This window comes from Hyperolius riggenbachi, chromosome 10 (assembly GCF_040937935.1).
Source record: "Hyperolius riggenbachi isolate aHypRig1 chromosome 10, aHypRig1.pri, whole genome shotgun sequence".
In the NCBI taxonomy this organism is placed as follows: Eukaryota; Metazoa; Chordata; class Amphibia; order Anura; family Hyperoliidae; genus Hyperolius; species Hyperolius riggenbachi.
Genome location: NC_090655.1, coordinates 217,437,015 through 217,464,210, shown reverse-complemented (window position 1 = coordinate 217,464,210; position 27,196 = coordinate 217,437,015). Strand labels below are relative to the sequence as shown.

Genomic DNA, 27,196 nt, shown 5'->3' with positions numbered 1-27,196 from the left:
GTAGCCAGCTTGCATTCACACCGCAGCAGCCATCAGTGTCACTACTTTCTCTGCTCTTCCCCAGGGCAGAAGCTTCCTCTTTCTTTCCATCTCCAATGCTGCCCAAGCCCATAGCCACTGGCTGCAATGCTGTCGTGCACAAAGAGGAAGGTGGCTGCTGCACAGGTGGCTGGCAGGAGAGTACCGCAGTCAGGCGCTCGCCTGACCTCCTTGCATTGCAGCATTTGCAAGCTCACAAATGCTGCACCAGTTTAGCCTGCTGCTTTGGTGCCCTTCCTCCTGTGGTGCCCTAGGCCATGGCCTAGCGGGCCTTGGCCTAAATCCGGCCCTGCCTCTATGGCAAGAAGATGCAAAATATGATGGGTTGGAAAATTTGTCATTACATCGGTTAGTGAATCAAGCCCAGTGTGTGTTTGTAGGTTCATGGAAGCCAAAGTCTAGGGTGCCAAGGCATCTGTGCCTAGAGGATCCTGTGATGTAAATTTGGGCCTGAAAGATCTATGTAAATATATGAAATTTCCTACTGAAAAATGATGTTGACCAAACTTTTTCTCAACTTTTAAATTGATATGTTTATTTATAGGGCCTTTTAAAGGCAATGTAAAAAAAAGTCCGCAGTGCCTTGTTTATCCACAAGATGGGGATCTCACATATACCTTGAAGATTGTACATAGAAAGGAAGAGGAGAAATATAGACGAGAAGTTTGGGAGGAAGTACAGAGGAGCCATTGCTAAATTTGGCGGCTGAGGAGGTGATAATTAAAAGATATTTTGTATTTACACGCAATCACTCCCCACCCCCGTGTCCACTCAGTGTGACGTGTGGCTGAAAGGACATATGACTTGTAATACATGTTGCAGGTTGAAGACTTAACCACCCTGGCGTTCTGATTAAATCGCCAGGGTGGCTGCGGGAGGGTTTTTTTTAAATAAAAAAAAAACTATTTCATGCAGCCAACTGAAAGTTGGCTGCATGAAAGCCCACTAGAGGGCGCTCCGGAGGCGATCTTCCGATCGCCTCCGGCGCCCATAATAAACAAGGAAGGCCGCAATGAGCGGCCTTCCTTGTTTTGCTTATATCGTCGCCATAGCGACGAGCGGAGTGACGTCATCGACGTCAGCCGACGTCCTGACGTCAGCCGCCTCCGATCCAGCCCTTAGCGCTGGCCGGAACTTTTTGTTCCGGCTGCGCAGGGCTCAGGCGGCTAGGGGGGCCCTCTTTCGCCGCTGCTCGCGGCGAATCGCCGCAGAGCGGCGGCGATCAGGCAGCACACGCGGCTGGCAAAGTGCCGGCTGCGTGTGCTGCTTTTTATTTCATCAAAATCGGCCCAGCAGGGCCTGAGCGGCAGCCGCTGGCGGTGTTGGACGAGCTGAGCTCGTCCAGACCGCTCAGCTGGTTAATTGCAGTACATGCAGCTAGTAGGACATGGAGGGTGTCATAGTGCAGGTGAATGGAAGGACAGTACACGTGGGTCGAGGGATAAGGATATGCTGCAATGTACAGTACATGCAGCTACTAGGACATTCTGGGACTTGTAGCGCAGAGGAATGGAAGGACAGTACATTTGTGTGGAGGGCTATATTGGAATATACATTGCATATAGCTGGGGAGACAGCTGGGACTTGTAGCTCACAAGTCAGGTAAAACACCCAAAGCTGGAGGGATACACTGGAAGTTGAAGTAAATGAGGCTGGAGCCACTTGCTGGGGTTAATATTACACATGACTAAAGGAACATGCTGTGACTCCATGTACATGTAGCAAACATAACAGAAATGCAAATGGGTTTGTAGTGTATGTGTCTGGACATGCTGAGACATTGTAATGTATATGTAGTAACAGGAACATACTGGGACTAGTAGTATATGTGACTGGAGGCACATGCTAGGTAGGACTAGTAGTTTATGTGATTAGAGGGACATGGTAAGACTAGTAGCACAGTATATGTGATTGAAGGGACATGCTAGGACTAGTAGCACAGCATATGTGATTGAAGGGACATGCTAGGACTAGTAGCACAGTATATGTGATTGGAGGGACATGCTAGGACTAGTAGTATGTGACTGGAGGGACATGGCAGGACTAGTAGTGTATGTGATTGGAGGCACATGTGAGGACTGTGGCTGAACGGGCATGTTAGTATTTTGTACAGGTGGTTGGAGGGACAAATGGAACATGCTAGGACTAGAAGTATTTATGTCTGGAGGGACATGCTAGGACTAGTAGTACATGTGACTAAAAGGATATGGTAGGTCTAGTAGTATATGTGATTGGTAGGACATGCTAGGACTGTTAGTGTATGTGGCTGTAGTGCGATGCTAGGACTAGTAGTACATGTGGCAGTAGGGACATACTAGGACTAGTAGTATATGTGGCTGGGGAGACATGCTAGGACTAGTAGTAGTATATCTGGCTGGGGAGACATGCTAGGACTAAAAGTATATGTATATGTGGCTGGGGGGGGGGTGCTTGTGCTAATAGTGTATATATGTGTGTGTGTGATGCTAGAACTAGTAATATATGTGGCTGGGGAGCATGCCAGTACTAGTAGTACATGTGGCTGGGGGACCATACTAGAACTAGTAGTATGTGTGGCTGGGGGGACGTGCTAGGACTAGTAGTACATGTGGCTGGGGGAACATACTAGGACTAGTAGTATGTGTGGCTGGGGGAACATACTAGGACTAGTAGTATGTGTGGCTGGGGGAACATACTAGGACTAGTAGTATGTGTGGCTGGGGGGACGTGCTAGGACTAGTAGTACCGTAGTACCTGTATACTGTATGTGGCTGGGGGGACATGCTAGGACTAGTAGTATATGTTAATGGGGGGGGGACATACTATTATTAGTAGTATATGTGGCTGGAGGGACATTCTAGTACTAGAAGTATATTTGATGAATTAGGCCACAGTAAAGTTTAGCATGAGAGGCGGCACATACCATACTGTGCGTCCAGCACATGTAATACAGTTGATCCTGAAATAGCCCACATAATTTTAAGCTCATTATTCCTCTACAGTAAGTGCTTCCTGTACAGATCACTTGACCACATGACTGAGGATGGAGGACTGTGGTCACTTAAATGCAAGAATATTAGACCTTGCCCTGGAAATCATCTACCTGCTGACTGGAGAGGTGAGGAGGATTCTGGGAGGGACATATACAATAATAATACAATACAATAACATTTGTAAAGCGCTTTTCTCCCATAGGACTCAAAGCGCATAGCTGTGTCTCAGATTAATACAGGGTTGCAGGCTGGGTTGTGTTACAGAGGAGATAGTCAGATGTTCATGAATGCCAGACTGAAGAGGTAGGTTTTCAGTTTAGACTTAAATGCTTCCAGGGATGGAGCTGTCCTGATTGGGTGTGGCAGGGAGTTCCAAAGTGTAGGGGCAGCATGACAAAAGTCTCTGTCTCCAAAGGTTTTGAGGTGGACTCTGGGGGTGACCAAGGTGTTACGTCCTTTTGATCTAAGATTGTGGGGGGTGTGATGCAGTTGCAACAAGTCCTTCAGGTATCCAGGGCCTAGATTGTGCAAGGATTTGAATGTCAGTAAGCCAATCTTAAACAGAATTCTCCATTTTATCGGTAGCCAGTGGAGTGAGCACAAGGTTGGTGTTATGTGGCAATGGCTGGTTGGCTCGTTAACAGCCTTGCGGCGGCATTCTGTACTAATTGCAGGCGGAGTAAGTCTTTCTTATGCAGGCCTGTGTAGAGGACGTTGCAGTAGTCTAACCTTGATGTGACGAAGGCATGAACTAGGGTTGGAAGATCCTCTGAAGGAATTAGGTGTTTAATCCTTGCAATATTCCTTAGATGAAAGAAGGAATGTTTCACAACAGCTGAGATTTGATTTCTGAAGCTTAATTTCCCATCAATCAGTACTCTCAGGCTGCGCACACAGTCTGAGTTGTTCAGGTCTGAGCTCCCTATCCTTAGCGGTGTTGGTTGAGACTGGGGCTGCTTTGCTGTTGAGCCCTGGCCCTCGATAACAAGAACCTCAGTTTTGTCAGCATTAAGTTTTAGCCAATTATTATTCATCCACTCCTGAAGCTTAGCTAAGCATGCATTTATTTGTGGATTAGGGTCTGTGACGTCAGGTTTGAATGACAAATATAGCTGGGTGTCATCAGCATAGCAATGATATGTCAGGCCATGTTTTTGTATGATTTCTCCAAGTGGCAGCATGTATATGGTGAAAAGTAAAGGGGATAATATTGCGCCCTGAGGTACACCGTATTTTAGTGGTACAGGGTTGGAGAGGAAGGGCCCTAAGGCTACCCTTTATGTTCTGCCAGCCAGGAAGGAGTTGAACCACCGGAGAACAATGCCATCTATGCCACAGTACTCTTGTAGCCTGTTGAGCAAGATGTCATGATCGACTGTGTCAAAAGCCGCTGAGAGGTCGAGCAAAATCAGGATGGAACATTGACCCTTGTCTCTTGCAATGAGCAGATCATTGCAAATCTGGGTGAGGGCTGTTTAACAGCTGTGATATTTCCTGAAGCCAGATTGAAGAGGGTCAAGGATGTTGTTTCTGGAGAGCATGGCTTCAAGTTGGAGGTAGACAGCCTTTTCAATAACTTTTCCCAGAAAGGGGAGGTTTGAGACAGGTCTGTAGCTGTTTAGAGCATCTGGGTCTAAGGATGGTTTCTTGAGTAGAGGCCTGACGATTGCTTCTTTCAGAGTAGAGGGAAACCACCCTTCTTGTAAGCAGCCGTTGACTATTTTGTGGAATGCCGGTGTAAATAGTTCAGGGGATTTCAACATGAACTTAGTGGGGCCAGGGTCCAGATCGCAGGTAGTCTGGCGAAGGTTTGAGAGGTTATCCAAGATGTCTTTTTCAGTGATTACCTTAAAATCAGACCATGGTGGTAGGCTATTTTTGCACCTGTTACATGGCTCAGGATGGGTTTCCGGGGCTGTGAATTGAATGGCAGATCGTATGGAGGAGACTTTGTCTGAGAAGAAGTGGGCAAATTTCTCGCACAGTTCCTGTGAAGGTCTGATGCTGGATTTCCTGCAAGATGGATTGCAGAGACTGTCAACCGTGCGGAAGAGTTGGGCAGGTCTGTTGGCTGCATTTGCAATTTCGTGAGATAGGAATAAGGACTTCTTTTTGTTAATCATCATTTGATATTTTTTCAGGTGAGCAATTAGGGAGAGTTTGTCGTCAGGAGACTGATGTTTGCGCCACCTTCGTTCCAGTCTGCGTCCCTGTTTCTTTAGTTCCTTTATAGAGTTGTCAAACCAGCGAGCGTGATGTAATGGTGCTGAACGTTTAATCTTTAAGGGAGCTATGGCGTCAAAAGCGGCTAAGACATCGTGGTTATATTTAAGGACCATGGATTCAAGGCCTAAGTTGTGATCTGTCAGTCCACCTAGATTGAGGATGTTCTGAAGGTGTTGGGGTGTCAAACCTTTCAAGGAACGATATTTTATTAGTTCTTTCACTTGGTGTTTTGTAGCCAAGGTGAAGTGGACAGTGTGGTGGTCTGACCAAACTACTGAATCAATTTCCACATTGGATATTAGGAGTTCTGAATGGAAAATGAGGTCCAAAGTGTGTCCTTTTTTGTGGGTAGGGAGGTTGACGGCTTGAGAGAAGCCCAGTTCATTCATGGAGAGAAGTAGCTTAGTTCCAAATTGGGAAGAGTGTGTATCGACCCATGCGTTAAAGTCTCCCAGAATTATCCACCTAGGGTGTTTCAGTGTTATGCAAGATACAAGTTCTATTTCCTTGAGAAAAGCTGAGCCAGCGTCAGGGGGTCGGTAGACAAGCAGTATGTTTATTTTTTTTCCAGCTGAGAGCTGGGCTGCCAGACATTCAAAAGAGTGGGTGGGGGCTACAGCAAGGGGTTTAATATTCAAACTGGATTTGAAGCACAGAGCTAATCCTCCTCCCTTGCGGTTTTGCCTTTCACAGTGTAAAACTGAGTAATTGTCTGGTACCGCAGCCGCGAGAGTGGGTCCTGAGTTCTGATCCAACCATGTCTCTGTAATTAAAGCTAGATCTAAAGCCTCTATTAGATCATGAATAACTGCTGTTTTGTTGTTTATGGACCTGGCATTGCAGAGTACTGCTTTAATGTTGTTTGCCTTAACTTTGAGGCCTGTGTTCCATATGATGTAACTCATATCTATTTATAAAACACACACCTGACTGTGTGGTAATTCTATCCTTTTAGCTAACTCTTGTCACCCCATGCATACAATCAATGCCATACCGACAGGTGAATTTGTTAGAGCAATTCGCAATTTCTCCACTTTGGAGGGTGCTAATAAGGAGTGCAGTCTGATTGAAGGTAGACTGCGACAGAGGGGATATACAGATAAGCATTTAAAGACCAGTCGGAATAAAGTGGCTAAAAAATCTAGAGCCGAACTTTTGGATAACAGTAAGGTCAGACAAAAACGAACAGGGAAGGGTGCTGTCACGTTTGTGACAGAATACAGTTTAGAATATAAAAATATTGTTGATACCATCAAAAAATATCTCCGTTTTACATTCAGACCTGAAACTTAAACAAGTTTTAGATGCAGGGTGCCGTTTTTCATCCCGTAAAGCACGCACTCTAGGGTCCCTTTTGTCCCCCAGCCTTTTCAGGTCTCCAGCTTCTATACGCACTCCGACTTGGCTAAGAACAGTAGGATCCTACCCCTGTGGTTTTACCACGTGTCATTATTGCAAGTGTCATCATAAAGGTACTTCTATCTTTTCATATACCACTAATAAGTCTTTTCCCATTTTGCAGTACATCAATTGTGATACTAAACATACAATTTATGTCATTACGTGCACCAGCTGTCGCATTCAGTATGTGGGGTGCACCACCCGCAATCTTTGAGCGAGGATAGGTGAACACTACTGTGCGACAAGCTGGAACACTTTTAAAAAATCAGCTGTTTCCAAACATTTTGAGAACTGCCACAGTGGGAATATGACTTCCTTTAAATTTCAGGGTGTGGAAAGAGTGGTCACCCCAGTCAGGGGAGGCGACCACCAGAAGCTTCTCCTTAAACGAGAAGCGTTCTGGATCCACCGCATGGGTACCCGTTTTCCTGATGGCCTAAACACCCGTTGGGATATCAGTTTAATATATGACAGTTAAGAAATAACAGTTTTTCTTTCAGTTGCCAGTTTTTATATTTACCTGTACCATTTGTATGAAATTTTAATATTTAGATGTTTTTTACAAATTTTGCTACATTCTTGCACTTTTTGTAATGATGCACTATTTCTATTTAACTATTCAGTTGTTTTTCATTACAAGATGTATGTTGTTCTCTTTAAGGGGTTGTGGCTTTTTTCAGGACGATTGGGTGTGGGGCTTTCCCCTCCCTCTTCCTTCTGCTATAAAGTCCCCGCCTCTTTCAGAATCTGTATGACTATGATTAAGGGCAGATTTTGAGCCCGATACCCGTCAGTCATTTCCGGGTCCTATGTGTGTCATTTTTTGTGGCGTTTTTCAATAAAGTATACCAGCTTTTACTACTTCGCTGTGACTGCGGATCCTCCTTTGTTGATTGAACACACCTGACTGGGGTGGTAGGGGGACTCTAGGAGTGTCACCTGACCCTGCTTTTGATACATTAATACAGGTCTTTCCTCTTGAAAGGTCTGGTGGTCATGTGACCATCATGGTGCCTCCAAGTCACTCTCTGATACACAAGAGAAAGAAGAAGAAGATTCTGGAAATCACCAGCAAGATTACTAAGCTCCTGGTGGTAGAGGTGAGCAGTGCTTGGAATTCTGGGATATTAAGCTTGATGCATGAAGCCGTGGTAAATGTACCACAAATTGCGAGTTACTATTAACACACAGCGTTGTCCTGTCAGCTAGCATGCGCTCCTAAGTGCCACGTGATGCGCTGGTAGCACAAAAGTGATAATCCACTAGTAAGGCTTCGTGCATCAAGGCATCTTTCATTTTGTCTGTCTTTCATTTGTGTTATACTCCCTAGATCTTTATTAGAATCTATGGCCCTTTTGGGATCTCAGGGGCCAACTTTGAATCCCTTCCGTTCACTATTACAGTCATTTTGGCTATACCTGCCAGTGATCATTTGACCACCTTAACCTCAATTCATCGACGTCAGTAGAATTCCAGTTTATCAATTGAAAGTACGATCATGTCTAGTTTAAAGGAAACCTAAACCGAAAAAAAATGAGTTTCACTTACCTGGGGCTTCTACCAGCCCCATGCAGCCATCCTGTGACCTTGCAGTCACTCATGGCTCTTCCGGTCCCCCGCTGCCAGCTAGTTTCGTTTTTTCCGACTGGGAGTTGGCCAGCCGCCATGCGTACCTTTTTACGCATTCCCGCTGGTGCAGGAAGCTATCGTGGACATTAACACGTACATTTTTATGCGTTACGGTTGCAATGCGTAAAATGTTACGCATTGCACCTGCAATACGTAAAATGTATTTGGTAATGTCCATGATAGCTTCCTGCACCAGCTGGAATGTGTACAAAAGTACGCATGGCAGCCGGCCGACTCTCAGTCGGCAAAAACAAAACTAGCTGGCAGCGGGGGACTGGAAGAGCCATGAGTGACTACGAGGGCATAGGATGGCTGCATGGGGCTGGTAGAAGCCCCAAGTAAGAGAAACTCATTTTTTTTTTCAGTTTAGGTTTCCTTTAATTTTTGTCAAGCAATTAAGAGTAGGTGCTGGTGGGGAGAGGAGCCCCTCTTGCAAGCTAAATCTTCCATCCGACCACTTGATAATTGTGATCGGTTGTAGCCTAAGATCATTTGAGATTACGATTGGGTGGCCTTGTTGGGACATCAATCTCCAGCAGATTTGACAGTTGAACCCCTTCCATATATTATGTCTCACTGTGCCAAATGCCATGCATTACAGGATGTGGACGGATGTCTGGAGGCACAGAAAGATAAAGATGGGGATGTTCTGATAGAAGATCAGAAGACCTATAAGATGTTTAAAAAAGATGAAGATGAGGAGGTACAATATTTAGAAGGACACAATGACACCATGCTGGAGAATCAACTGCCCCTCACATCACCAGGTAAGAGGTGATTTTATTTTCTTGTAAAGGAGAGAGCAGTGCACAGGGTCCACCTAGATCCACCCAAATCTTCATTGCTTGTGTTTCCTACAGATGTATCAAATGTATTCAGTTACAGAAACCCACCAGAGAGAAGTACAGGTTCTCTTTATTCCCAGGATTGTTCACAGGAAGATCCCTCCATCCCCCACCACTATCAGGTAGATGGAACTAAAGGATTAAGTTTTAAAGCATATTCAGACCATCTCAGATGACTTTCTTCTCCACCTGGAAATTTGTATCTACAACTTAGCTATTTTGTGTATTTAGGCAGAATTAAAATCAATGAAACTAGAGGAAGAAGAGACATATGTGAGGGGTGAGCAGAAGACCGCGCAGAGTGATGAAATGGAGGCAACGAAAGAGGAAAGAGAGACCTGTGTAAAAGGAAATTCTAGGTCTACAGAAGAAGGTGTAATGCTGGGAACAATCAAAAAGGAAGAAGAAGAGCTAAAATGCTGGGGTAAATATTCAATTTTATCTTTGATTTCAAATGGCGTTTATCTGGATAGACAAAGCTTCCAGGGCTCCTCAAAACATTTGCACAATTTTAGTATTATTTGTCTGAAGTAAAAAAAAATCAGATTTCCAATGTACTAAATTCTGATATTTGTAAACGAGAAAAGCGCCAACCGACATTGCAGCAGATTCACTCCTCTCTAATTCCATTCCTCAGTAACTAACGCCATAGTGCCAACAAATGAGGAGATACTGTGCACCATATGAAAGGCCCATCTCCATTCCTCAGTATAACACTATAGGATCAACAAATGAGGAGATATTGTACACCATATGAAAGGTCCATCTCCATTCCTCAGTATAACATCATAGTACCAACAAATGAGGAGGAGATACTGTACACCATATGAAAGGCCCATCTCCATTCCTGAGTATAACATCATAGTACCAACAAATGGGGAGGAGATACTGTACACTATATGAAAGGTCCATCTCCATTCCTCAGTATAACATCATAGTACCAACAAATGAGGAGGAGATACTGTACACCATATGTAAGGCCCACCTCCATTCCTCAGTATAACATCATAGTGCCAACAAATGAGGAGGAGATACTGTACACTATATGAAAGGTCCATCTCCATTCCTCAGTATAACATCATAGTACCAACAAGTGAGGAGGAGATACTGTACACCATATGAAAGGTCCATCTCCATTCTTCAGTATAACCTCATAGTACCAACAAATGAGGAGGAGATACTGTACACCATATGAAACGACCATCTCCATTCCTCAGTATAACATCATAGTACCAACAAATGAGGAGGAGATACCGTACACCATATGAAAGGTCCATCTCCATTCCTCAGTATAACATCATAGTACCAACAAATGAGGAGGAGATACTGTACACCATATGAAAGGTCCACATGTGGTTGGTCCACTTCAATGATAGAGCTTTGTAACACTGGTGACTAATATGCATATTTATATGACTGCAGAAATGTAACAGCAATATTTTCCCTCCAGCAGGGGGAGATGAAGTCGGGAGCAATACAATGGAACCTCTTATGTCGCACCCAGATGATGCTGCAGAAGATAATGGCGTCACACAATGTTCTGCAGAAGAAATCTACATTACTGTAAATACACATCACGGGGTTCCAGTGCAGCTAGAGGAGCGGCTCACTTTAGTGGTGAGGAGTCCTTTGAGAAATCAAAAGCTGTCTCCTCAGTTGTCCATGAGCCACGCCACAAAGCCGATACAGGAACAGAACCATATAATCTGGAGGGATCTTCTTGCACATCATATTATACTACACACACGATATATCAAAGATTAGCAAATACTGAATGCAGCATGTCTGAAACATCACTTGCTGCGCACCAGAACACACAGTCACATAAGCTGCAATGGTCATGTACAGAGTGTGGGAAAAATTTCAATTGGAAAGGATCCCTTTACAGACATCAAAGAATGCACACAGGTGAGCGTCCCTTTTCATGTTCAGTGTGTGGGAAATGTTTCACTCGAAAAGGATCTCTTCAGGCACATCAGAGAAGTCACACAGGCGACCGTCCATATTCCTGTGCAGAGTGTGGGAAATGTTACATGCATAAACAAGATCTTCTTAGACACCAGAAATGTCACACAGGTGAGCGTCCTTATTCATGTTCAGAGTGTGGGAAATGTTTCAATGAGAAAAAAAACCTGCTTACGCACCAGCGAATTCACACAGGTGAGCGTCCTTTTTTGTGTTTAGAGTGTGGCAAAAATTTCAATGACAAAACAAACTTTGGTAGACACCAGAAAATTCACAACAGGTGAACGTCCTTATTTCTGATCAGAGTGTGGGAAAAGTTTCATTGAGAGAAGAAACTTGTTAACACACCAGGGAATTCACACGAGCAATTTTTTTCTGTTCAGAGTGTGGGAAATGTTTTCATCAACAAGTGTTGGTGTTCATATTTGGGCTATTGAAAGTCGTAAATCCAAATTCACCCATCAGCACACTTCAGCACCCCGACAAGTGGATAAGGTCCGGAGGAATTCACTTATTTGCGTTTTTTACGTTGAGCTTAACGTGGCTTTATTGCTAGACACCAGAGACTCCACACAGGCGAACAGCCTTATTCTTGTTCAGGGTGTGGGAAATCTAAAAGTACACCAGAAGGCGCACAGCCGCTTAAACATATGGACATCTTGGAATTTCCTAGGGCTGATTGCTTTACATAAAGATTCATTTTATCATATGGTTTGGAAGTCATTAAAAAGTCAGGCTATGTAACAGTGTGGGAAATAATTATCTGATCCCTGTTAAATTTGTACTTTTCCCTGTTTACGAAGAAACAGTTAGTAATTTTTATGGTAGTTTCGTTTCTTCTGAAAAATCAGACCATCTTGAGGTGCGGAGCTCTGTCGTGACTCATGGGGTGAGGATGATCATGAAAAAGGTGTAGGATCAGCCCACAACTAGACAGGAGAAGCTTAATAATGATCCAAAGGCAGTTGGGACCACAGTCATCAAGAACACTATTGGTGACACACTATGCCACTAAAATATAATGTGCCCCAGGGCTCGATACTGTCCCCTCTGCTGTTCACCATATACATTTTACCACTTAGGAAAATGATCCACAGGCATGGTCTGACATACCACTGCTGTGCTGATGACACCCAGCTATATTTATCATTTAAATCTGGCATGACAGGCCCTACTTCACAAATAAAGGCATGCTTAGCTGAGCTTCAGGAGTGGGCAATGATAATTGGCTTAAAGTAAACGCTGACAAAACTGAGGTTCTTGACGTCGGGGGTCGGTGCTCAACAGCAGAGCAGCTCCAGTCTCAATCAGCACCACTAAGGATAGGAAGCAAAGACCTGAACAACTCAGACCTTATGCACAGCCTGGGTGTACTGATTGATGAGGAATTAATATTCAGGTATCAAATCTGTTGCAAAACATTCCTTTTGTCTTCTGAGGAATATCACAAAAGTTAACCACCTCATACCTCCAGCAGATGTTCCAACCCTAGTTCATGCCTTCATCACATCATGGCTGGACTTTTGCAGTGCTCTCTACACAGGACTTCCAAACAAAGACATGCAAAGCTTGTACTAGGAATCCACTTCTGAAACAGCGCCTGTTGCTGATTATGGCTACCTCTCTGTTTTTGTTATGCAATAAAGAGCTTGAATACAATAATGTGGTGCTGCTGATCTCTTGCTACAATGTTTTGGCCCTGTTGGGTTACAGAGCCATTTCCACTGAGCACACGTTTTTATTCCCATTTGGGTGCGTTGCAACTCTGCTATGACCTCAAAGCCTAGGCTATGATATCACTGGAAGGGTGGAGCTCCATACCAGTATACAGATATATACTGTATATATTATAGTTTTTCTGATGAACCAGGATAATAAAGGAATAATTTACTTCATTCTACTATGCAAGCAAGCCATAGCTCGCCTCAATATGAGGAGGTGAAGGTAGGAGAGAGTCACCGATTTTATGATACATGAAAAATGAGTATGGTGCTCATGGTTAAGGTGAATAATATGAAGAAGGATTCCACACACAGGCTTGAAGGAACAACCAGTGTCAGATTTATTGTCCCATCACACACATGCAATACATATCCGACCTGCAAGGGCCGACGATCGTTTCGGGACCACTCAGGGTCCCCTTTGTCAAGGCAAGAAGCATAAAGACATACGTTTATATGTGATGGGACAATAAAACTGACACTGGTTGTTCCTTCAAGCCTGTGTGCGGACTCCTTCATATTATTCTGTTGTACAGCCTGGGAGCCCAGCACCAGCATTTCCACACACTGGAGTGCGGTTCTTTTCTACTGAAACATGGTTAAGGTGAGACACACAGAGGCTGCCATATTTAATTCCTTTTAAACAATACCAGGTGCCTGGCAGCCTTGCTGATCTCTTTGGCTGAAGTAGTGTTTGAATCTCACACCTAAAACAAGCATGCGGGTAATCTTGTCAGAGAGTAAAACATGATCTGCATGCTTGTTCAGGGTCTATGGCTAAAAGTATTAAAGGTAGAGGATCAGCAGGACAGCCAGGGCTGTGTGCATCGTTTAAAAGGAAATAAATGTCAGCCTCCATATGTCTGTCACCTTGGGGTCCCTTTAAAGGACAACTGTAGCAAGATACAGTAGATATGGAGGCTGCCACATTTATTTCCTTTTAAGCAATACCAGTTGCCTGGCTATCCTACTGATCCTCTGCCATTAATACTTCTAGCCATAGACCCTGAACAAGCATACAGCAGATCAGGTGTTTCTGACATTATTGTCAGATCTGACAAGATTAGCTGCATGCTTGTTTCTGGTGTGACACTACTGCAGCCAAATAGATCAGCAGGACTGCCAGGCAACTGGTATTGTTTAAAAGGAAATAAATATGGCAGCCTCCATGTTCTTTTAAATGTTGTCCTTTAACTTACATGAGTATTCCTAATACTCATTTGCTGGGGAGGTGTGGAAGAGCCAGAGTGGTGAGGTGAGGACCTTTCTGTTCTTTTTTTTTATCCTTCTTACTCTCTCCATTTTTTATCTATACCCTTTCCTCTATTTCTTCTCTTACTCTTAAGTTACAGAGCGTGGTGTCCGTCCTTTAAAAAACAACAAGAGTTCAATCAATATGAGTCCGTAGTTAGGCTGGCTAGAGCTAGAGCCATTGTGAAATTTAGCCCATTAATCTAGCTGCACATGACTAAAACATGTTAATGTGAGCTTTATGTAACACATGTTGGAGAACATAGTCATGTCACTATAATTCTGTTATCCTTCTCTGGTCATTAAAAATATTTCAAAGAAAATCGTTGAAAGATACTCAAGCTTTTAGTTACCAAGTGGCAGTCAAGGTAACTGAATAGTTTTACAGAGTTTCTTTGAAGAGGAGTGGGCTAAAATCTACCATGAGCTCTGTGAAGACATTATAGGAGAATGCTGTCCTATCTCATGGCTCTGTTTCCACCATCCTTGGAGATTTGTCTGCTGCTGTTTTCAAGAAATCTGACCGTAAGGTTGTGTTTGCTGGACATGGTAACCCTTATAGTGCACCCACAGCCTTTCCTGCTGATCTCTGTGATTGGGTGGAAGTGATTTAACCCTTTTTGCTCACAGAGATACAAAAGGTGCCCTATGGCAGTTTGAAGTAGTTTAAATTCCAACAAACTCTCTGAGATTGCTTAGAGTCATCCGTGAGGGTTCAGAGACTCTTGAATATCAGACTGAATGTAACAGCAAGTAATCCAGAGTCCAGTAATCCAGGAGGATGGTTGTTTGCAGGGAGTTGAAGGGGTTGACAGCCGAGGGGAAAAAAAGAGTTTCTGTGCCTTGTGGTGCTAGTGGAGATGGCTCAAAACCTCTGGCCTCATGTTAGAAGACTGAAGAAGCAATAGCCTGGGTGAGAGGGATCCTTGGCGATTCCAGTTGTAGAAGAGGTCCACTGGGGGGAGGGGTTTCCCAAAAGTCCTCTCCGCTGATCTGATGACCCTCTGCAATTTCTTTCTGTTGCTTGTGGAGGAGCCAGCATACCAGACCAGGATGGAGGAGCAGAGGACAGATTTTAAGTTGGCGGATTAGAAGCTTGTCAGAAGCTCCTGGGCCATACTGAACTTCCTTAGTTGGTGGAGGAAGAATAGTCTCTGCTGGGCTTTCCTCTGGGTAAAGGCGGTGTTGGCTTTCAGCTCAGATGAATACTGCCTTCACCCAGAGGAAAGCCCAGCAGATACTATTCTAGGGATTCATACAATGTTAACATGGAATGTCATTTTGGAACTGAAATGAAAATCATTAACTACACAGCATTTCTGTGGTACAGCTGCAAGCTGCGTACATTTGCATAAAACGCAGATAACCTTTGCCTCAACAATTATTAGCATATTATTGAGCATCCCCAGTTCCTCACTGACTTTTTCTCAGAGAAGTTCAAAACCTGCTCCCTGCAACATAGTCATCGGACAAGTCTTTGTTGGGAAACCCAGTTCATTTATCCTAATGTTTTTGGGATGAGGGAGTAATAATAATCTGAACATTTGTATAGCGCTTTTCTCCTGTCGGACTCAAACGCTCAAAAGCTGCAACCACTTGGACACTCTCAAGGGGCTGCATTGCAGTGTTAGGGAGCCGTGCCTTGAGTAAACCCATGCAAACATGGGAAGAACCCACAAACACCAAGCAGGGTGTTCTAGCCCAGATTTTGCAGGTTAGCAGACCAGCGTGTAAGGTCCAGTGAACACCGAGCGGATCCGCCGGCCGCATCCGCCTGAAAATCAGCTTGGCTAATGAATTTGAATGGGCTGGTGCACACCGGCGGTTTGAGGTTTTTGGCAAACTGCAAACGTGCCTCCTGCTGCAAGTTTGCGGTTTGCTAAAAACCTCAAACCACCGGTGTGCACCAGCCCATTCAAATACATTAGCCAAGCGGATTTTCAGGCGGATGCGGCCAGCGGATTGCATCCAAATCTGCTCGGTGTGCACTGGGCCAAATCTCGCAATCCGCACCAAAAACCGCTAGCGTTTTGTGGATCTGCTAGCGGTTTTGGTGTGCACTGGGCCATACTCATATCGCATTAAATCACGCTACTGAGGTTTTTCTAAATGCACCGCTGGTACCGCTCACACCTGAAAATAATATTATGCTGTCCCAACTCCAGACATTTGCAACACCAGCAGTCATCACTTAGAGCTGGTCCACACTAGGTCCGGAAACGTATCCGTGGCTGCGTTTTTCAAACCTGATGAAAAACGGAGTCCCGGATACTAATGTTTAAAATAGCAGCCAGCCTCACCCAAGTAAAAAACGGATCCGTCTGCATTTGCGGGGACCCGTTTTGAAAACCTGAACGGAAGGTCCGGATCTGCTGCATTTTCACGCAACGGATCAGGACCACGGATACACGCAGGGGTAGTGAAAGCAATGAGAAAACGCATCTCCAGCTCCACAGGCAAAAAACGGATGTGAAAACGGATAGCCTGAGCTTTATGATTGGCCCAAAAAATCCTCCCACTCCTTCCTAATGATAGAGATGTTTTCTGTCAGGGAAAAACCTGAACGGAAACTGATACAAAACTGATGCAAAACTGATGCACTTTCATCAGTTTGCAGTACGGTGGGTACTTCCCCTGATCCGGACTGCAGGGTCCGTCCTGCAACCGGGTCTAGTGTGGACCCAGCCTTACTGGGAGTCCCAAGTGTAGGGATGATCAATGCGATGCAAATTGTTCTGGAATTATGCACATTTTTATGCAAATGTATGCAGTTTGAAAATGGACCAGTCAATTTAGACCCAGGTTTAAATTGATTGGTCCATTTTCAAGCTGCATACATTTGCATTAAAAAATTGCATACCTTTGCATGAACTCAGAACAATTTGTATATCTGTGATCATCCCTGCCCAAGGGCTGACCAAAGACGCTAATGGTCTATGGTCAAAGGGAGGAGTGGTAAGAATTCCCAAAAAAGCAGCACCCATTCTTATACTGCAAATACATGGTTTAGGCCACAAGGGACTCAAGCAAATCATAGAGGAGTTAAGTAGAAGGTTTTCTGCAGAACTTTTAAAGCAAGTCACATAAACTAGGATTTCACTTGTGCTCAAAATAATATTCAGGGGGGAAAAGTAGGCTATCATTCATGAACACTTACTGCCACCACAAGGGCCATTTCAGGAATTACAAATTGAATTTACACACGTCAAAGGCAACAAATGGGTATACAATTCTTTTGGTAATGCTGACAGGTTCAGCAGATGGCCGGAGGCTTTTGTGGTAAGAAAAGAGGATGCAAAAACTATAGCAAACATTTTGAGCAAAGAAATCATTCCCAGGTGGGGATGCCCAATCAGAATCCGCTCTGACAACGGAACCCCATTCACACTCCATAGCTGAACAGACTATAGATTGGAAGGTCCACATACCCTACCACCCCCAGAGTGCAGGTGTTGTTGAGAGAATGAATTGCACACTGAAGGACAAACTGAGGAAGGCAACTGAAGGTACCTACCATAAGTGGGGACCAGTACTTACCTGCTATTTTGCTGATGTCAGAATGACTACAGATCCAAGATCCAAGCTATCTCCCTTTGAAATTTTAATGTGGAGATCCTTCCCAAACCCATGGACAATGAATCAATTAATTCTGATAGGTAAAGACTTGCAGCAAATACAAGAGGCATATGTGGCAAAATTGATTGAAAATGTAAACAGTGCTTGTGGTGATATTTCATTATTTCCTTTGCCAACAGGTGCACTGACCCACCCATTCAAACCTGGAGTCCTGGTGAAGGCCCTCCTTAAGTTGAAGTCACTGGGCCCACCCTACGGACCCCCTGCGACAGTCCAGGCAGTGACTAGAACTGCGGTACTAACCGACAACTCACCAGTGTGGATCACGCATCTCCATTGAAGGAAGCCCCACCTCTGGGTCCCACGCCCGCGGACTAGAGATCATGACCGGTACCAGACGAGTTCTAGATGGATCGAGACAGAAGCATCAGTACAATGCCAATGTACACCCCTACGCCTGGAAGGGTTCCCATCCGTGCAGCAATGGTACTCTTTGCAGCAAGCACAATGCTGGCAGCCACTGTCTGGCTAGTTGCAATATGTGCTCACCACCCTGAGAACCTACCCTCGATATGCCTCTCCTCACCCCAGAAAGTGAAGAAGACAAGAGACATTCACGTCTCCACTTTGCGGTTGAAGCTAAGCTTATTAGACACCAAGGACAACATTTGGGCATTTGTTGCTGCCAACATACTGGATTCTTGCATTTCTCATCATTACAATTCGTACGATTTGTTTTCTACCTGCCTTTTAGCTGTTTCCACCCTAGTTAATGTTTTAAGAATCTATTACAGTTTAGTGTGGGACGGGAAGCATGGAGGACACTGATGCATACAAATCTATATGCTGATAGTAGTGACAGATCCTCATATACACTCATGAAAACAATGCTGCTGCGCTGGTCTACAAAATCTGAGGGGAGAGGGGGCAGCACACATGTTGCACAGGGGGGGGGGTATTGTTCACACATAGCACTGTGGAGGCGGGCAAACTGACACATTTTGCGGGGGATGGTTAAGTTACACCCCTGTGTCAGTCAGTGCAGTTTCTGCACTTCTGATGTCCTCAAATATCGCACACTGGAATGCGCACAGCAATGCATATAGCGGGAATGAGGTCTAATGGAGGACAGTCACTATGAAGTGAAATTGTTCAGATAATGTTCTGAATGATAATGATACAATTATTCCAAGCTTTGTCCACTGATTCTTGGCACAGATTAAAGCAGTCTCTCCACCATGATTGTAACAGAGACTGTCAGGTTCGTGTTCCTGACAGTCAGTCATTCATTCAGATAGCGCTGTTGTGGAAATTACAGAGGCACTGTAGTGACATATAGTAGAATGCAGTAAATAATTCAGGAGTTTCAATTTTATGTTAATTATCCTGGTTTTAACATCTTCAATGGTCTACTGGTCCTTCCAATGTATTGTAATCCACAACTACACCATAATAAATACATTACAAACATGGTAGCACATGTAACAAACTCCCTGATTTTAAAAGTGTTCCCATTAGCAAAAGAAGTAATGCTATTTACCCACCTAATTATTCCTAGTTTGCACTGATTGCATCCCCTACATGGGAGAAACCTTGGTTGTTTCCATGAGTTACCCATCCCGGAGGGTGGAGACACACAACTCGGTGCCAATATATTCTTAAGATTGGGGGCCCTACAATAGATGAAGTTTCAGTTTGTCAGTGATATGGCTTTTAAGTATACAGTCCTCCTGTAGTATTGGCCAGTAGCGATGGATTATACATTCCAGCTGCTTACTGCAATGGATCCATTGCGGATCTGTTTTCAACCGTCAATTTTTCAATGTAGCATAATGGACAAAAAAAGGTCAATTTTGTGCTACAGTGGTAACGGTTCCTGAGAGTTACCTTTGAGAGAACCACAGAGTACCTAGTTAAAGGGAACCTAAACGGAGAAGGATATGGATTTTTCCTTTTAAAATAATGCCAGTTGCCTGACTCTCCTGCTGATCCTGTGTCTCTAATACTTTTAGCCACAGCCCCTGAACAAGCATGCAGATCAGGTGCTCTGACTGAAGTCAGACTGGATTAGCTGCATGCTTGTTTCAGGTGTGTGATTCAGCCACTACTTTGGTCAATGAGATCAGCAGGACTGCCAGGCAAATGGTATTGTTTATAAGGAAACATCCATATCCCTCTCAGTTAAGGTTCCCTTTAAGCTACAATGAACCACAACCACTAGGCTTTTGTATGGGACTGAAATGAACCAAAAAGCCTTGTAACTAAAAAAGCAAAACAAGGGATCAGTGACCCTGCAACACCAGACAGAACTGTGCATAACCCAGAACGCATGCAGATTCATGTATTTTTCAGTTGTCATTTCCACTTATTTTAACATGTTTGTCTTTCTGCACTGATTTATCTTTCTGTTCCTACAATCATAGTGTAAGAAATTATCAGTGATGATCGTAATCAACAAATTACGATTTCGCTAAATTTTGCGTACATTTTTGCAATTATGCTTATACGTAATTACGATTTGCAAATTCAATTGATTTTGTGTAGTCATTCGTAACTTCGCATCAAATTTCGTGAAATTTTGCATAATTTCTTGCCGACTTTAGCAGTGAATAGCAAAGCCCCCATACATGCTATTGACACCAAAATGTATATACTACATGTGTTAAGGAGAATAGTGGGCACAAGTCAAAAAAATAATTTTGCAAAAAGACCTTGTAGTTTTTGAGAAACTCAATTTTAAAAATGCAAGTAAAAAATGGTTTTTAAACTTAGAAAAATGACCGTTTGAAAACCATTTTTCTTTGCATTTTTAAAATCGAGTTTCTCAAAAACTACAGGGTCTTTTTGAAAAAAAAATGTTGTGACATATATATATAGATACAGTATATATATTAAACTACGTGCTTCAACCTTGAAGCAAGAAGAAGTAGTGCCCTGCCCCCAGGGCCGGTCCTAGACTCATCCCCCCCCCCAGCCGTGAGTTGGCGTCTCCGAGCTAGAGGGGGTAGCAGGCAGGAAGGGGGTATTGGTCACAGCGGCGAGGAGGCATTGGGTGGGTATGACTCACCTTTTCTGCGTTTCAGCGTGCGTTTCAATGTCGTCACTTCCTGCCATGCCACCCACTGTATTGTAAGTGGGCGGCATTGCAGGAAGTGACGACACTGGAACGCACGCTGGAACGCGGAAGAGGTGAGTCATCCCCACCCGATGCCTCTTCTTTACTAATAGCAGCGGCTTCTGCTAAACTTAAGCTGGAGGGGGAGAGCATATGGGGGACCCAGGTGAGGGAGGGGGGGTCCGACCCTCCTCCCCACCGCTGTGCCCAATACCCCCTTCCTGGCCGCTACCCCCTTATGTGGCGTATGCTACGCCGCGGGTCGGCTACCGTGTTTACCCGAATTTAAGACATCCTCTGAAAGTAAGCCCTAGTAAATATTTCGAGTGTGCTCAAAATATAAGACCTACTCCTAAAATAAGCCCTCGTAATATTTAGCCTGCATGCCTCTAAAAGAAGTCCCAAGCGGCAGACCTGTTCTCCCCGTCCCCCCGCCTGCCCGCCCGCAGCCTCGTTTTACCTCCCGGCTGCTAGTGCCCCTGGCCCCGTCCTGCATAGAATCCACATCCTCCTGTTTTTTGCCGGCATAATTCACACACCGCAGATTAGCGGTGACGTCTGGTAAAGGCAGCTAATGTATCCAATAAGAACGCTGCCCTATACAGGAAGTGTTCTTTGTTTACTTCCTGTATAGGGCAGCACTCTTATTGGATACATTAGCTGCCTTTACCACACGTCACCGCTAATCTGCGGTGTGTGAATTATGCAGGCAATAAACAGGAGGATATGGATTTTCTGCAGGACGGGGCCACGAGTGCTAGCAGCGTTACAGTAAAGCGAGGCGGCGGGGGGACGGGGAGAACAGGTCTGCCGCTTGGGCTGTGTTCAAGCCTGCGAGCGGGCGGGTGGCCGGGGGATGATCGGGGGGTTAAGGGGGAGAGAGGGCCAGGACAGTGTAAGTTGTAAAGCGGGCAGGAGCAGGTCTGCTGCTTGGGGGATCTGCAAGTCTAACAGCCACAGGGGCTTATTTAGCAGGGAATACACAAGTAGCTAGTCCACTGCGCTCAAATCTGCAAAAACTATCCAGCACAGTTCACGTGCAAATCCACAAGAGTGCTGCTCCTTTCTTACTTTTGGGAAGTAAGTAGTTGCACTGTAGAAAACAGAAAAAGGGAAAGGGGACAAGGAGCGCTCTCTAGTGCATTAAAGTTTTTAATGTATCTCTTCTCAAAGCAGTTAGAAACATTGAAACATTGTACGTTTTATTCTAACTGCTTTGAGAAGAGATACATTAAAAACTTTAATGCACTAGAGAGCGCTCCTTGTCCCCTTTCGCTTATTTAGCAGGGAGCAGAGGGGGAATCAGCCTGTATACACTAAAGGTGATGGCTACCCCTGGAAAATATAAGACCTCCCACATTTTTTGAAGGTTAAATGAATATAAGACAGTGTCTTATTTTCGGGGAAACACGGTAGTACTCACTATTCTGCTTAACATATGTAGCCATTTTGGTAGCAACAGCATGTATGGGGGCATTACTATTAACCTCTAAAGTCAGCACGAAATTTCGTGAAAATTGCACGAAAAATTATGCAAAATTTTGAAATACTGTACTACTATTAATGCCTGTGTACACTGCTGCGCTTGCGCTGCGTTTTTAAAATCACATGCGATTTTTAAATCGCAAGCCTTCATGAGAATAGAAAAAGCAAATCGCACCATTGTGTACAGGTCTTCATGATTTTCATTATTTTAGACCTTGCGATTAAAAAACGCATGCGATTTGAAGAGCGCAGCGCAAGAGCAGCAGTGTGTACAGGCCCTTACATTTAAGTGCTTCAGAAAACAGGACTGTATTCAACAGGTCAAATAGCTCAGAGAAGCCCTTTTGCTTAGATAACTGAAGTTTTTTTTTTAACTCTTTCTGTACTGAAAAACAATATATGACTCTCTTATTTGCTACTAATGTTCTATTTCTTAGCTGTACTACACATACAATTCATTAGCTCATACGTTTATTTTTGCTTCAGGTTTGCTTTAACGCTGTACATTTTATCAAACTTCACTTTGTGATCGAAACAGAATTGTATACGACTCTCCTCTCTAACTGTAATATAGCCCCATCTTGCTTTATTATAATTACTATTACATACATTCACCTGATATCAATCTTATATACAGTGGTGATAAAAGAAAGTGAACACATCCAGGTTAAAAAACAAAAAACATTTTTTTCTGATGTAAAAAAAAAAATATATCACAATAAATCATTTCAAAACATAAAAAACAAAAACAAATCTGTAAAGGTAAGAAGTACAAAGAAAAAAACATACAATTAGCTGTGCACTCAACGTGTCCCGAGTGTGTATGAGGCTATAGTTTAAAGTGTACCTGTCACAAGGGGAAGAAGAGGATTTATACTTACCTGGGGCTTCTTCGAGCCGCCTGTAGTCCATCAGCTCTCTTGATGTCCATTCAGCCCCCTCTGTATAGCCCACAACTCGGCTTAGTTGGTACGACTGCGCATGTGCGGCCTCGCGCCTCCTTATTCGCACTCCTGTAGTCTGGAGTATTCTTCTGTGTCAGGGCAGTTACAAGCCTTAAAGAGACACTGAAGCGAAAAAAAAATTATGATATTATGATTTGTATGTGTAGTACAGCTAAGAAATAAAACATTAAGATCAGATACATCAGTCTAATTGTTTCCAGTACAGGAAGAGTTAAGAAACTCCAGTTGTTATCTCTATGCAAAAAAGCAATTAAGCTCTGCGACTTTCAAAGTTGTGGAGAGGGCTGTTATCTGACTTTTATTATCTCAACTGTAAGTAAACAAATGTCTTTTACTCTGCCAGAGGAGAGGTCATTAGTTCACAGACTGCTCTGAAAGAATCATTTTGAATGCTGAGTGTTGTGTAACTGCACATATTATAGAATGATGCAATGTTAGAAAAAACACTGTATACCTGAAAATAAAAATATGAGAATATTTTCTTTGCTGCTAAACTTCTAGTAATTATTCATAGTACACAACCAATTCATGATATCATATCTTTTATTTCGCTTCAGTGTCTCTTTAACTAACTGTTAAGTAATGGGAGCACAATTGAGGAGGCACGTGACTAGTAGTCTGCTACTACCGGGTTGACATCGGCAGAACGGAGGGGACCAGACAGATACCGAGGGAACTATTGAACTATAGGATGCTGGAAGAAATACCAGACAAGTATACATACTCTCAGGGCCGGCGCTACAATAGAGGCAAAGGGGGCAATTGCCCCAGGGCCCCAGAGCCTGTAGGGGCCCCCAAGCTGTCTCCCCTATCTTAACTGTTGCTTCCCAGGGCCTCTGCAGAGTCTTTGGCAGAGTAGCGTCTCCCCTATGCTGGTAGGCAGGTAAGACGCTACACTGCCAAAGACTCTGCAGGGGCCCCAGGGAGCACAGTTTAGTTGGGATGGAGGGCCAGCAGCCAGCTCAGGGGCCCAGGAGGGAAATTTGGCTCCAACAAAGGCCCCTAATGCCACTTTTTGGTTGGGAGGTGTCTGTTGGGGGTCTCCCAGGTTAATTTTGCCCCTGGGCCCCATTGTGACTAGAACCGGCCCTGCATATTCTTATCTCGCTCCCTTCCCCCCCCCCCCCAACACACACACTTAATAGGGTGTGAAAACTTCTGTTATGCATTATTTTAATATTATTTCCCATAACATATTTATTGATCAAGTTCATTGCATGGATTATAGATCATTATAAAGGTTGTAAAAGTTTTTAAACTATGTTGTCTTTTTCTCCGTCACCAAAACCTGGCATTTTAACAGGTGTGTACACTTTTTTTTATACTCATTGTAGCTGCTGTGCTGTTTTATAGGCCTTGTGCTTTTTTTAAGAATGTTCTGGGTGAGCCCCATTCAACCTTCTGTTAGGAACTGACTAATTCCCTATGAAATATTTTGTTCACCTGGCTGTAACCTGTGTCTAGACCAGGCATGGGCAAACTCGGCCCTCCAGCTGTTAACCTCCCTGGCGGTAAGCCCGTGCTGAGCACGGGCTATGCCGCCGGGAGGCACCGCTCAGGCCCCGCTGGGCCGATTTGCATGAATTTTTTTTTTGCTGCACGCAGCTAGCACTTTGCTAGCTGCGTGCAGTGCCCGATCGCCACCGCTACCCGCTGATCCGCCGCTATACGCGTCGCCGCAGCCGCCCCCCCCCCCCCAGACCCCGTGTGATGCCTGGCCAATCAGTGCCAGGCAGCGCTGTGGGGTGGATCGGAGTCCCCTATGACGCCCCTATGACGCCCTCCAGGAGATCCCGTTCTTTGAACGGGATCTCTTGATCTCCGATCGACGGCGGCGATCGGAGGGGCTGGGGGGATACCGCTGAGACCTCGTCTCGCTACATGAAGAAAAAAATATTTTTTTAAAAAAAACGTATTTGCTGCCCCCTGGCGGATTTTGAGAAACCGCCAGGAGGGTTAAGGAACTACAAGTCCCACAATGCATTGCAGGAGTCTTACAGCCACAGTCATGACTCATAAAGGCAAATGCATTGTGGGACTTGTAGTTCCGTAACAGCTGGAGGGCCAAGTTTGCCCGTGCCTGGTCTAGACTGGTCAGTGAAATTTCTATGCACAGTCCTTCCTTTAGTAAAATTACTTTTTTTTCCTTCGAAATTTCATGACTTCTCAGAAATTACTGTTAAAATGAACCTGAACTCTTGCACAGGACAGAAGGAAAACATAGAGAAATGCACCCTGTATGTATTTAGAGCCTAATTACATATGTGCCTAATCACAAGTTGCAATTTGATCTCTCCCCTGGGTCAGCAGACTGCCACAATAGATAAGCTCATTTGTAAATACAGGATGTTAACAATATGTCTGCTTCTGTGAAAGCAGGAAGTAGACACATTGCAGATGTATTGCAGGATTTGTATAGGCTGTAACAAAGTAATGTTTTTCTTTAAAGGTTATTATGTTGTTGCGTATCTTTCAGAGCAGAGAGGAAGTTCTGAGTTCAGGTCCGCTTTAAGGGCCATCGAAACAAGCACTTGTAATTGCTGAGCAGGGATTTTGCTTGGCCCAGATTGTATTGAATGAATACAAGTCACAATCAAAAGTAAAACAATTGAGGCCTCATGTCTGGGACAACATTGATTTTAATTGAAACATGTTATTTGTTTTCATTTATTTATTTATTTTAAGTTTACTGCACAAGGATGATGCTGGGATTTGTCAGGGCTATTTCTGAAATGAGTGGCAACAGAGTATTGACTCAGTCAATATTTTGACCGTCAATTTGACTGTACAGTACTTTGGGGGTTTTTTGGAACAGCATTGTAATGGTGCCTGCAGTGCCTTAATTCTCCACTAGGGTGAACTGAACATCCCATAAACCAGGAGGAGAATGCACGGGAAGAGGTGGGACACGGACAGGAAGTTCAGACCTATAGGCAAACTGGGAGGAAGTAGAGAGTAGTGATGGGAATTACGGCTCTTTTAAGAGAATCGGCTCTTTTGAATCGGCTCCCATTAAAGAGCCGGCTCTTACGGCTCCGAATCGGCTCTTCATTTAATATCACTTGTATGCTTATATTTGAGCCTAATTAAGCAATTATGAATGGTTTGTTTGTGTATAAGCTATTTCTTATTCATACATTAAGCATTTTTAAGCATTTGTTCATTACAAAAAAATACACAGTTACTATTTTGTAACTTTTTTTAACATATTTTATTTATTTTCACCACCTTGATTAATCGTTACCCAAAACAAGGGCATAGTATAATAAGATAACATAACAGATAGTACAGGAAAATAACCTTTACAACCCCCCTCATCCCTCCCCCTCCAACAGTGCAGGGCCACGTCTTACCCAGGCTATATGTTCAACTTTATTCTATTTGCAATTTACTCAGTGTTCCTTGCAATGTTCTGGGCTTGTCTGTTTTGTTTGGATCTTCCTGGATATCAGTCCCTGTCTACTTGGCAGAAGAGACTCACTTCTGTGGTGCCACTGCCACTTTAACAAATCATTTTGTGTCACTGTTTTTATTTATGTATGTACTTTGTATATAAACTTCTTGTATAAGCAATGCCATTGCCTCCCTCACCCCTATAACATACAATATACTGTGTGTCAGGCTGTCAGCGGCAGCGCTGGCTGGCTGCACGAAAACAAAACACACAGCAATTGGATTATAGCAGGGTAGAGGGTTGCTATGATGCTCGGTGGGCGTTGTTAGCAGGCACAGACTAGGGGGGGGGGGGGGGGGTGACGTAGCCCTTGTCACCGCCCCCTTTCGCTCCTCATTCGCTGCCTGACTGTGTGTGTGTTGGAAGGGACGGGACTCGGGAGGGATAGCGTGCCGCTCGCTCGCTCGCCGCTCAGCACACTGGTGAGTGAGTGACTCACACAGGCATCGGCTCTTTTTCAATTGAGCATCGGCTCCTCTCGTTTGCAGCAAAGAGCCGGCTCTTAGAGCCGGCTCGTTCGCGAACGACCCATCACTAGTAGAGAGGAGCCAT

At 44.2% G+C, this 27,196-nt stretch overlaps 1 protein-coding gene across 7 annotated transcripts; it reads left to right on the top strand.

Annotated features, from left to right (window-relative positions):
* The first annotated feature begins 708 nt into the window (after nt 1-708).
* On the top strand, nt 709-18,546 carry LOC137534502 (uncharacterized). Of its 7 annotated transcripts, none has more exons than XR_011024361.1 (7): nt 3,025-3,136; nt 7,607-7,738; nt 8,869-9,034; nt 9,128-9,234; nt 9,344-9,536; nt 10,563-11,020; nt 17,805-18,546. XR_011024361.1 is itself a non-coding variant. In XM_068256032.1 (7 exons), exons 1-7 carry the CDS (start codon nt 3,062-3,064, stop codon nt 17,811-17,813), a joined length of 849 nt encoding a protein of 282 aa, XP_068112133.1. In that variant the 5' UTR covers nt 3,025-3,061; the 3' UTR covers nt 17,814-18,546. The 7 variants fall into 7 exon arrangements, 5 of the variants coding, with proteins under 5 accessions (XP_068112131.1, XP_068112133.1, XP_068112129.1 ...); XR_011024360.1 differs by having other exon boundaries at nt 10,563-11,188; XM_068256032.1 differs by having other exon boundaries at nt 10,563-10,729.
* The last annotated feature ends 8,650 nt before the right edge of the window (nt 18,547-27,196 follow it).

Excerpts from the sequence above, each read along its gene's own strand:
- LOC137534502 (XM_068256028.1), top strand. The coding sequence starts at position 3,062 with ATGGAGGACTGTGGTCACTTAAATGCAAGAATATTAGACCTTGCCCTG. Across the intron at positions 3,137-7,606 it reads TCTACCTGCTGACTGGAGAG|GTCTTTCCTCTTGAAAGGTC; the intron begins GTGAGGAGGATT and ends ACATTAATACAG. Across the intron at positions 9,235-9,343 it reads CCATCCCCCACCACTATCAG|GCAGAATTAAAATCAATGAA; the intron begins GTAGATGGAACT and ends TTGTGTATTTAG.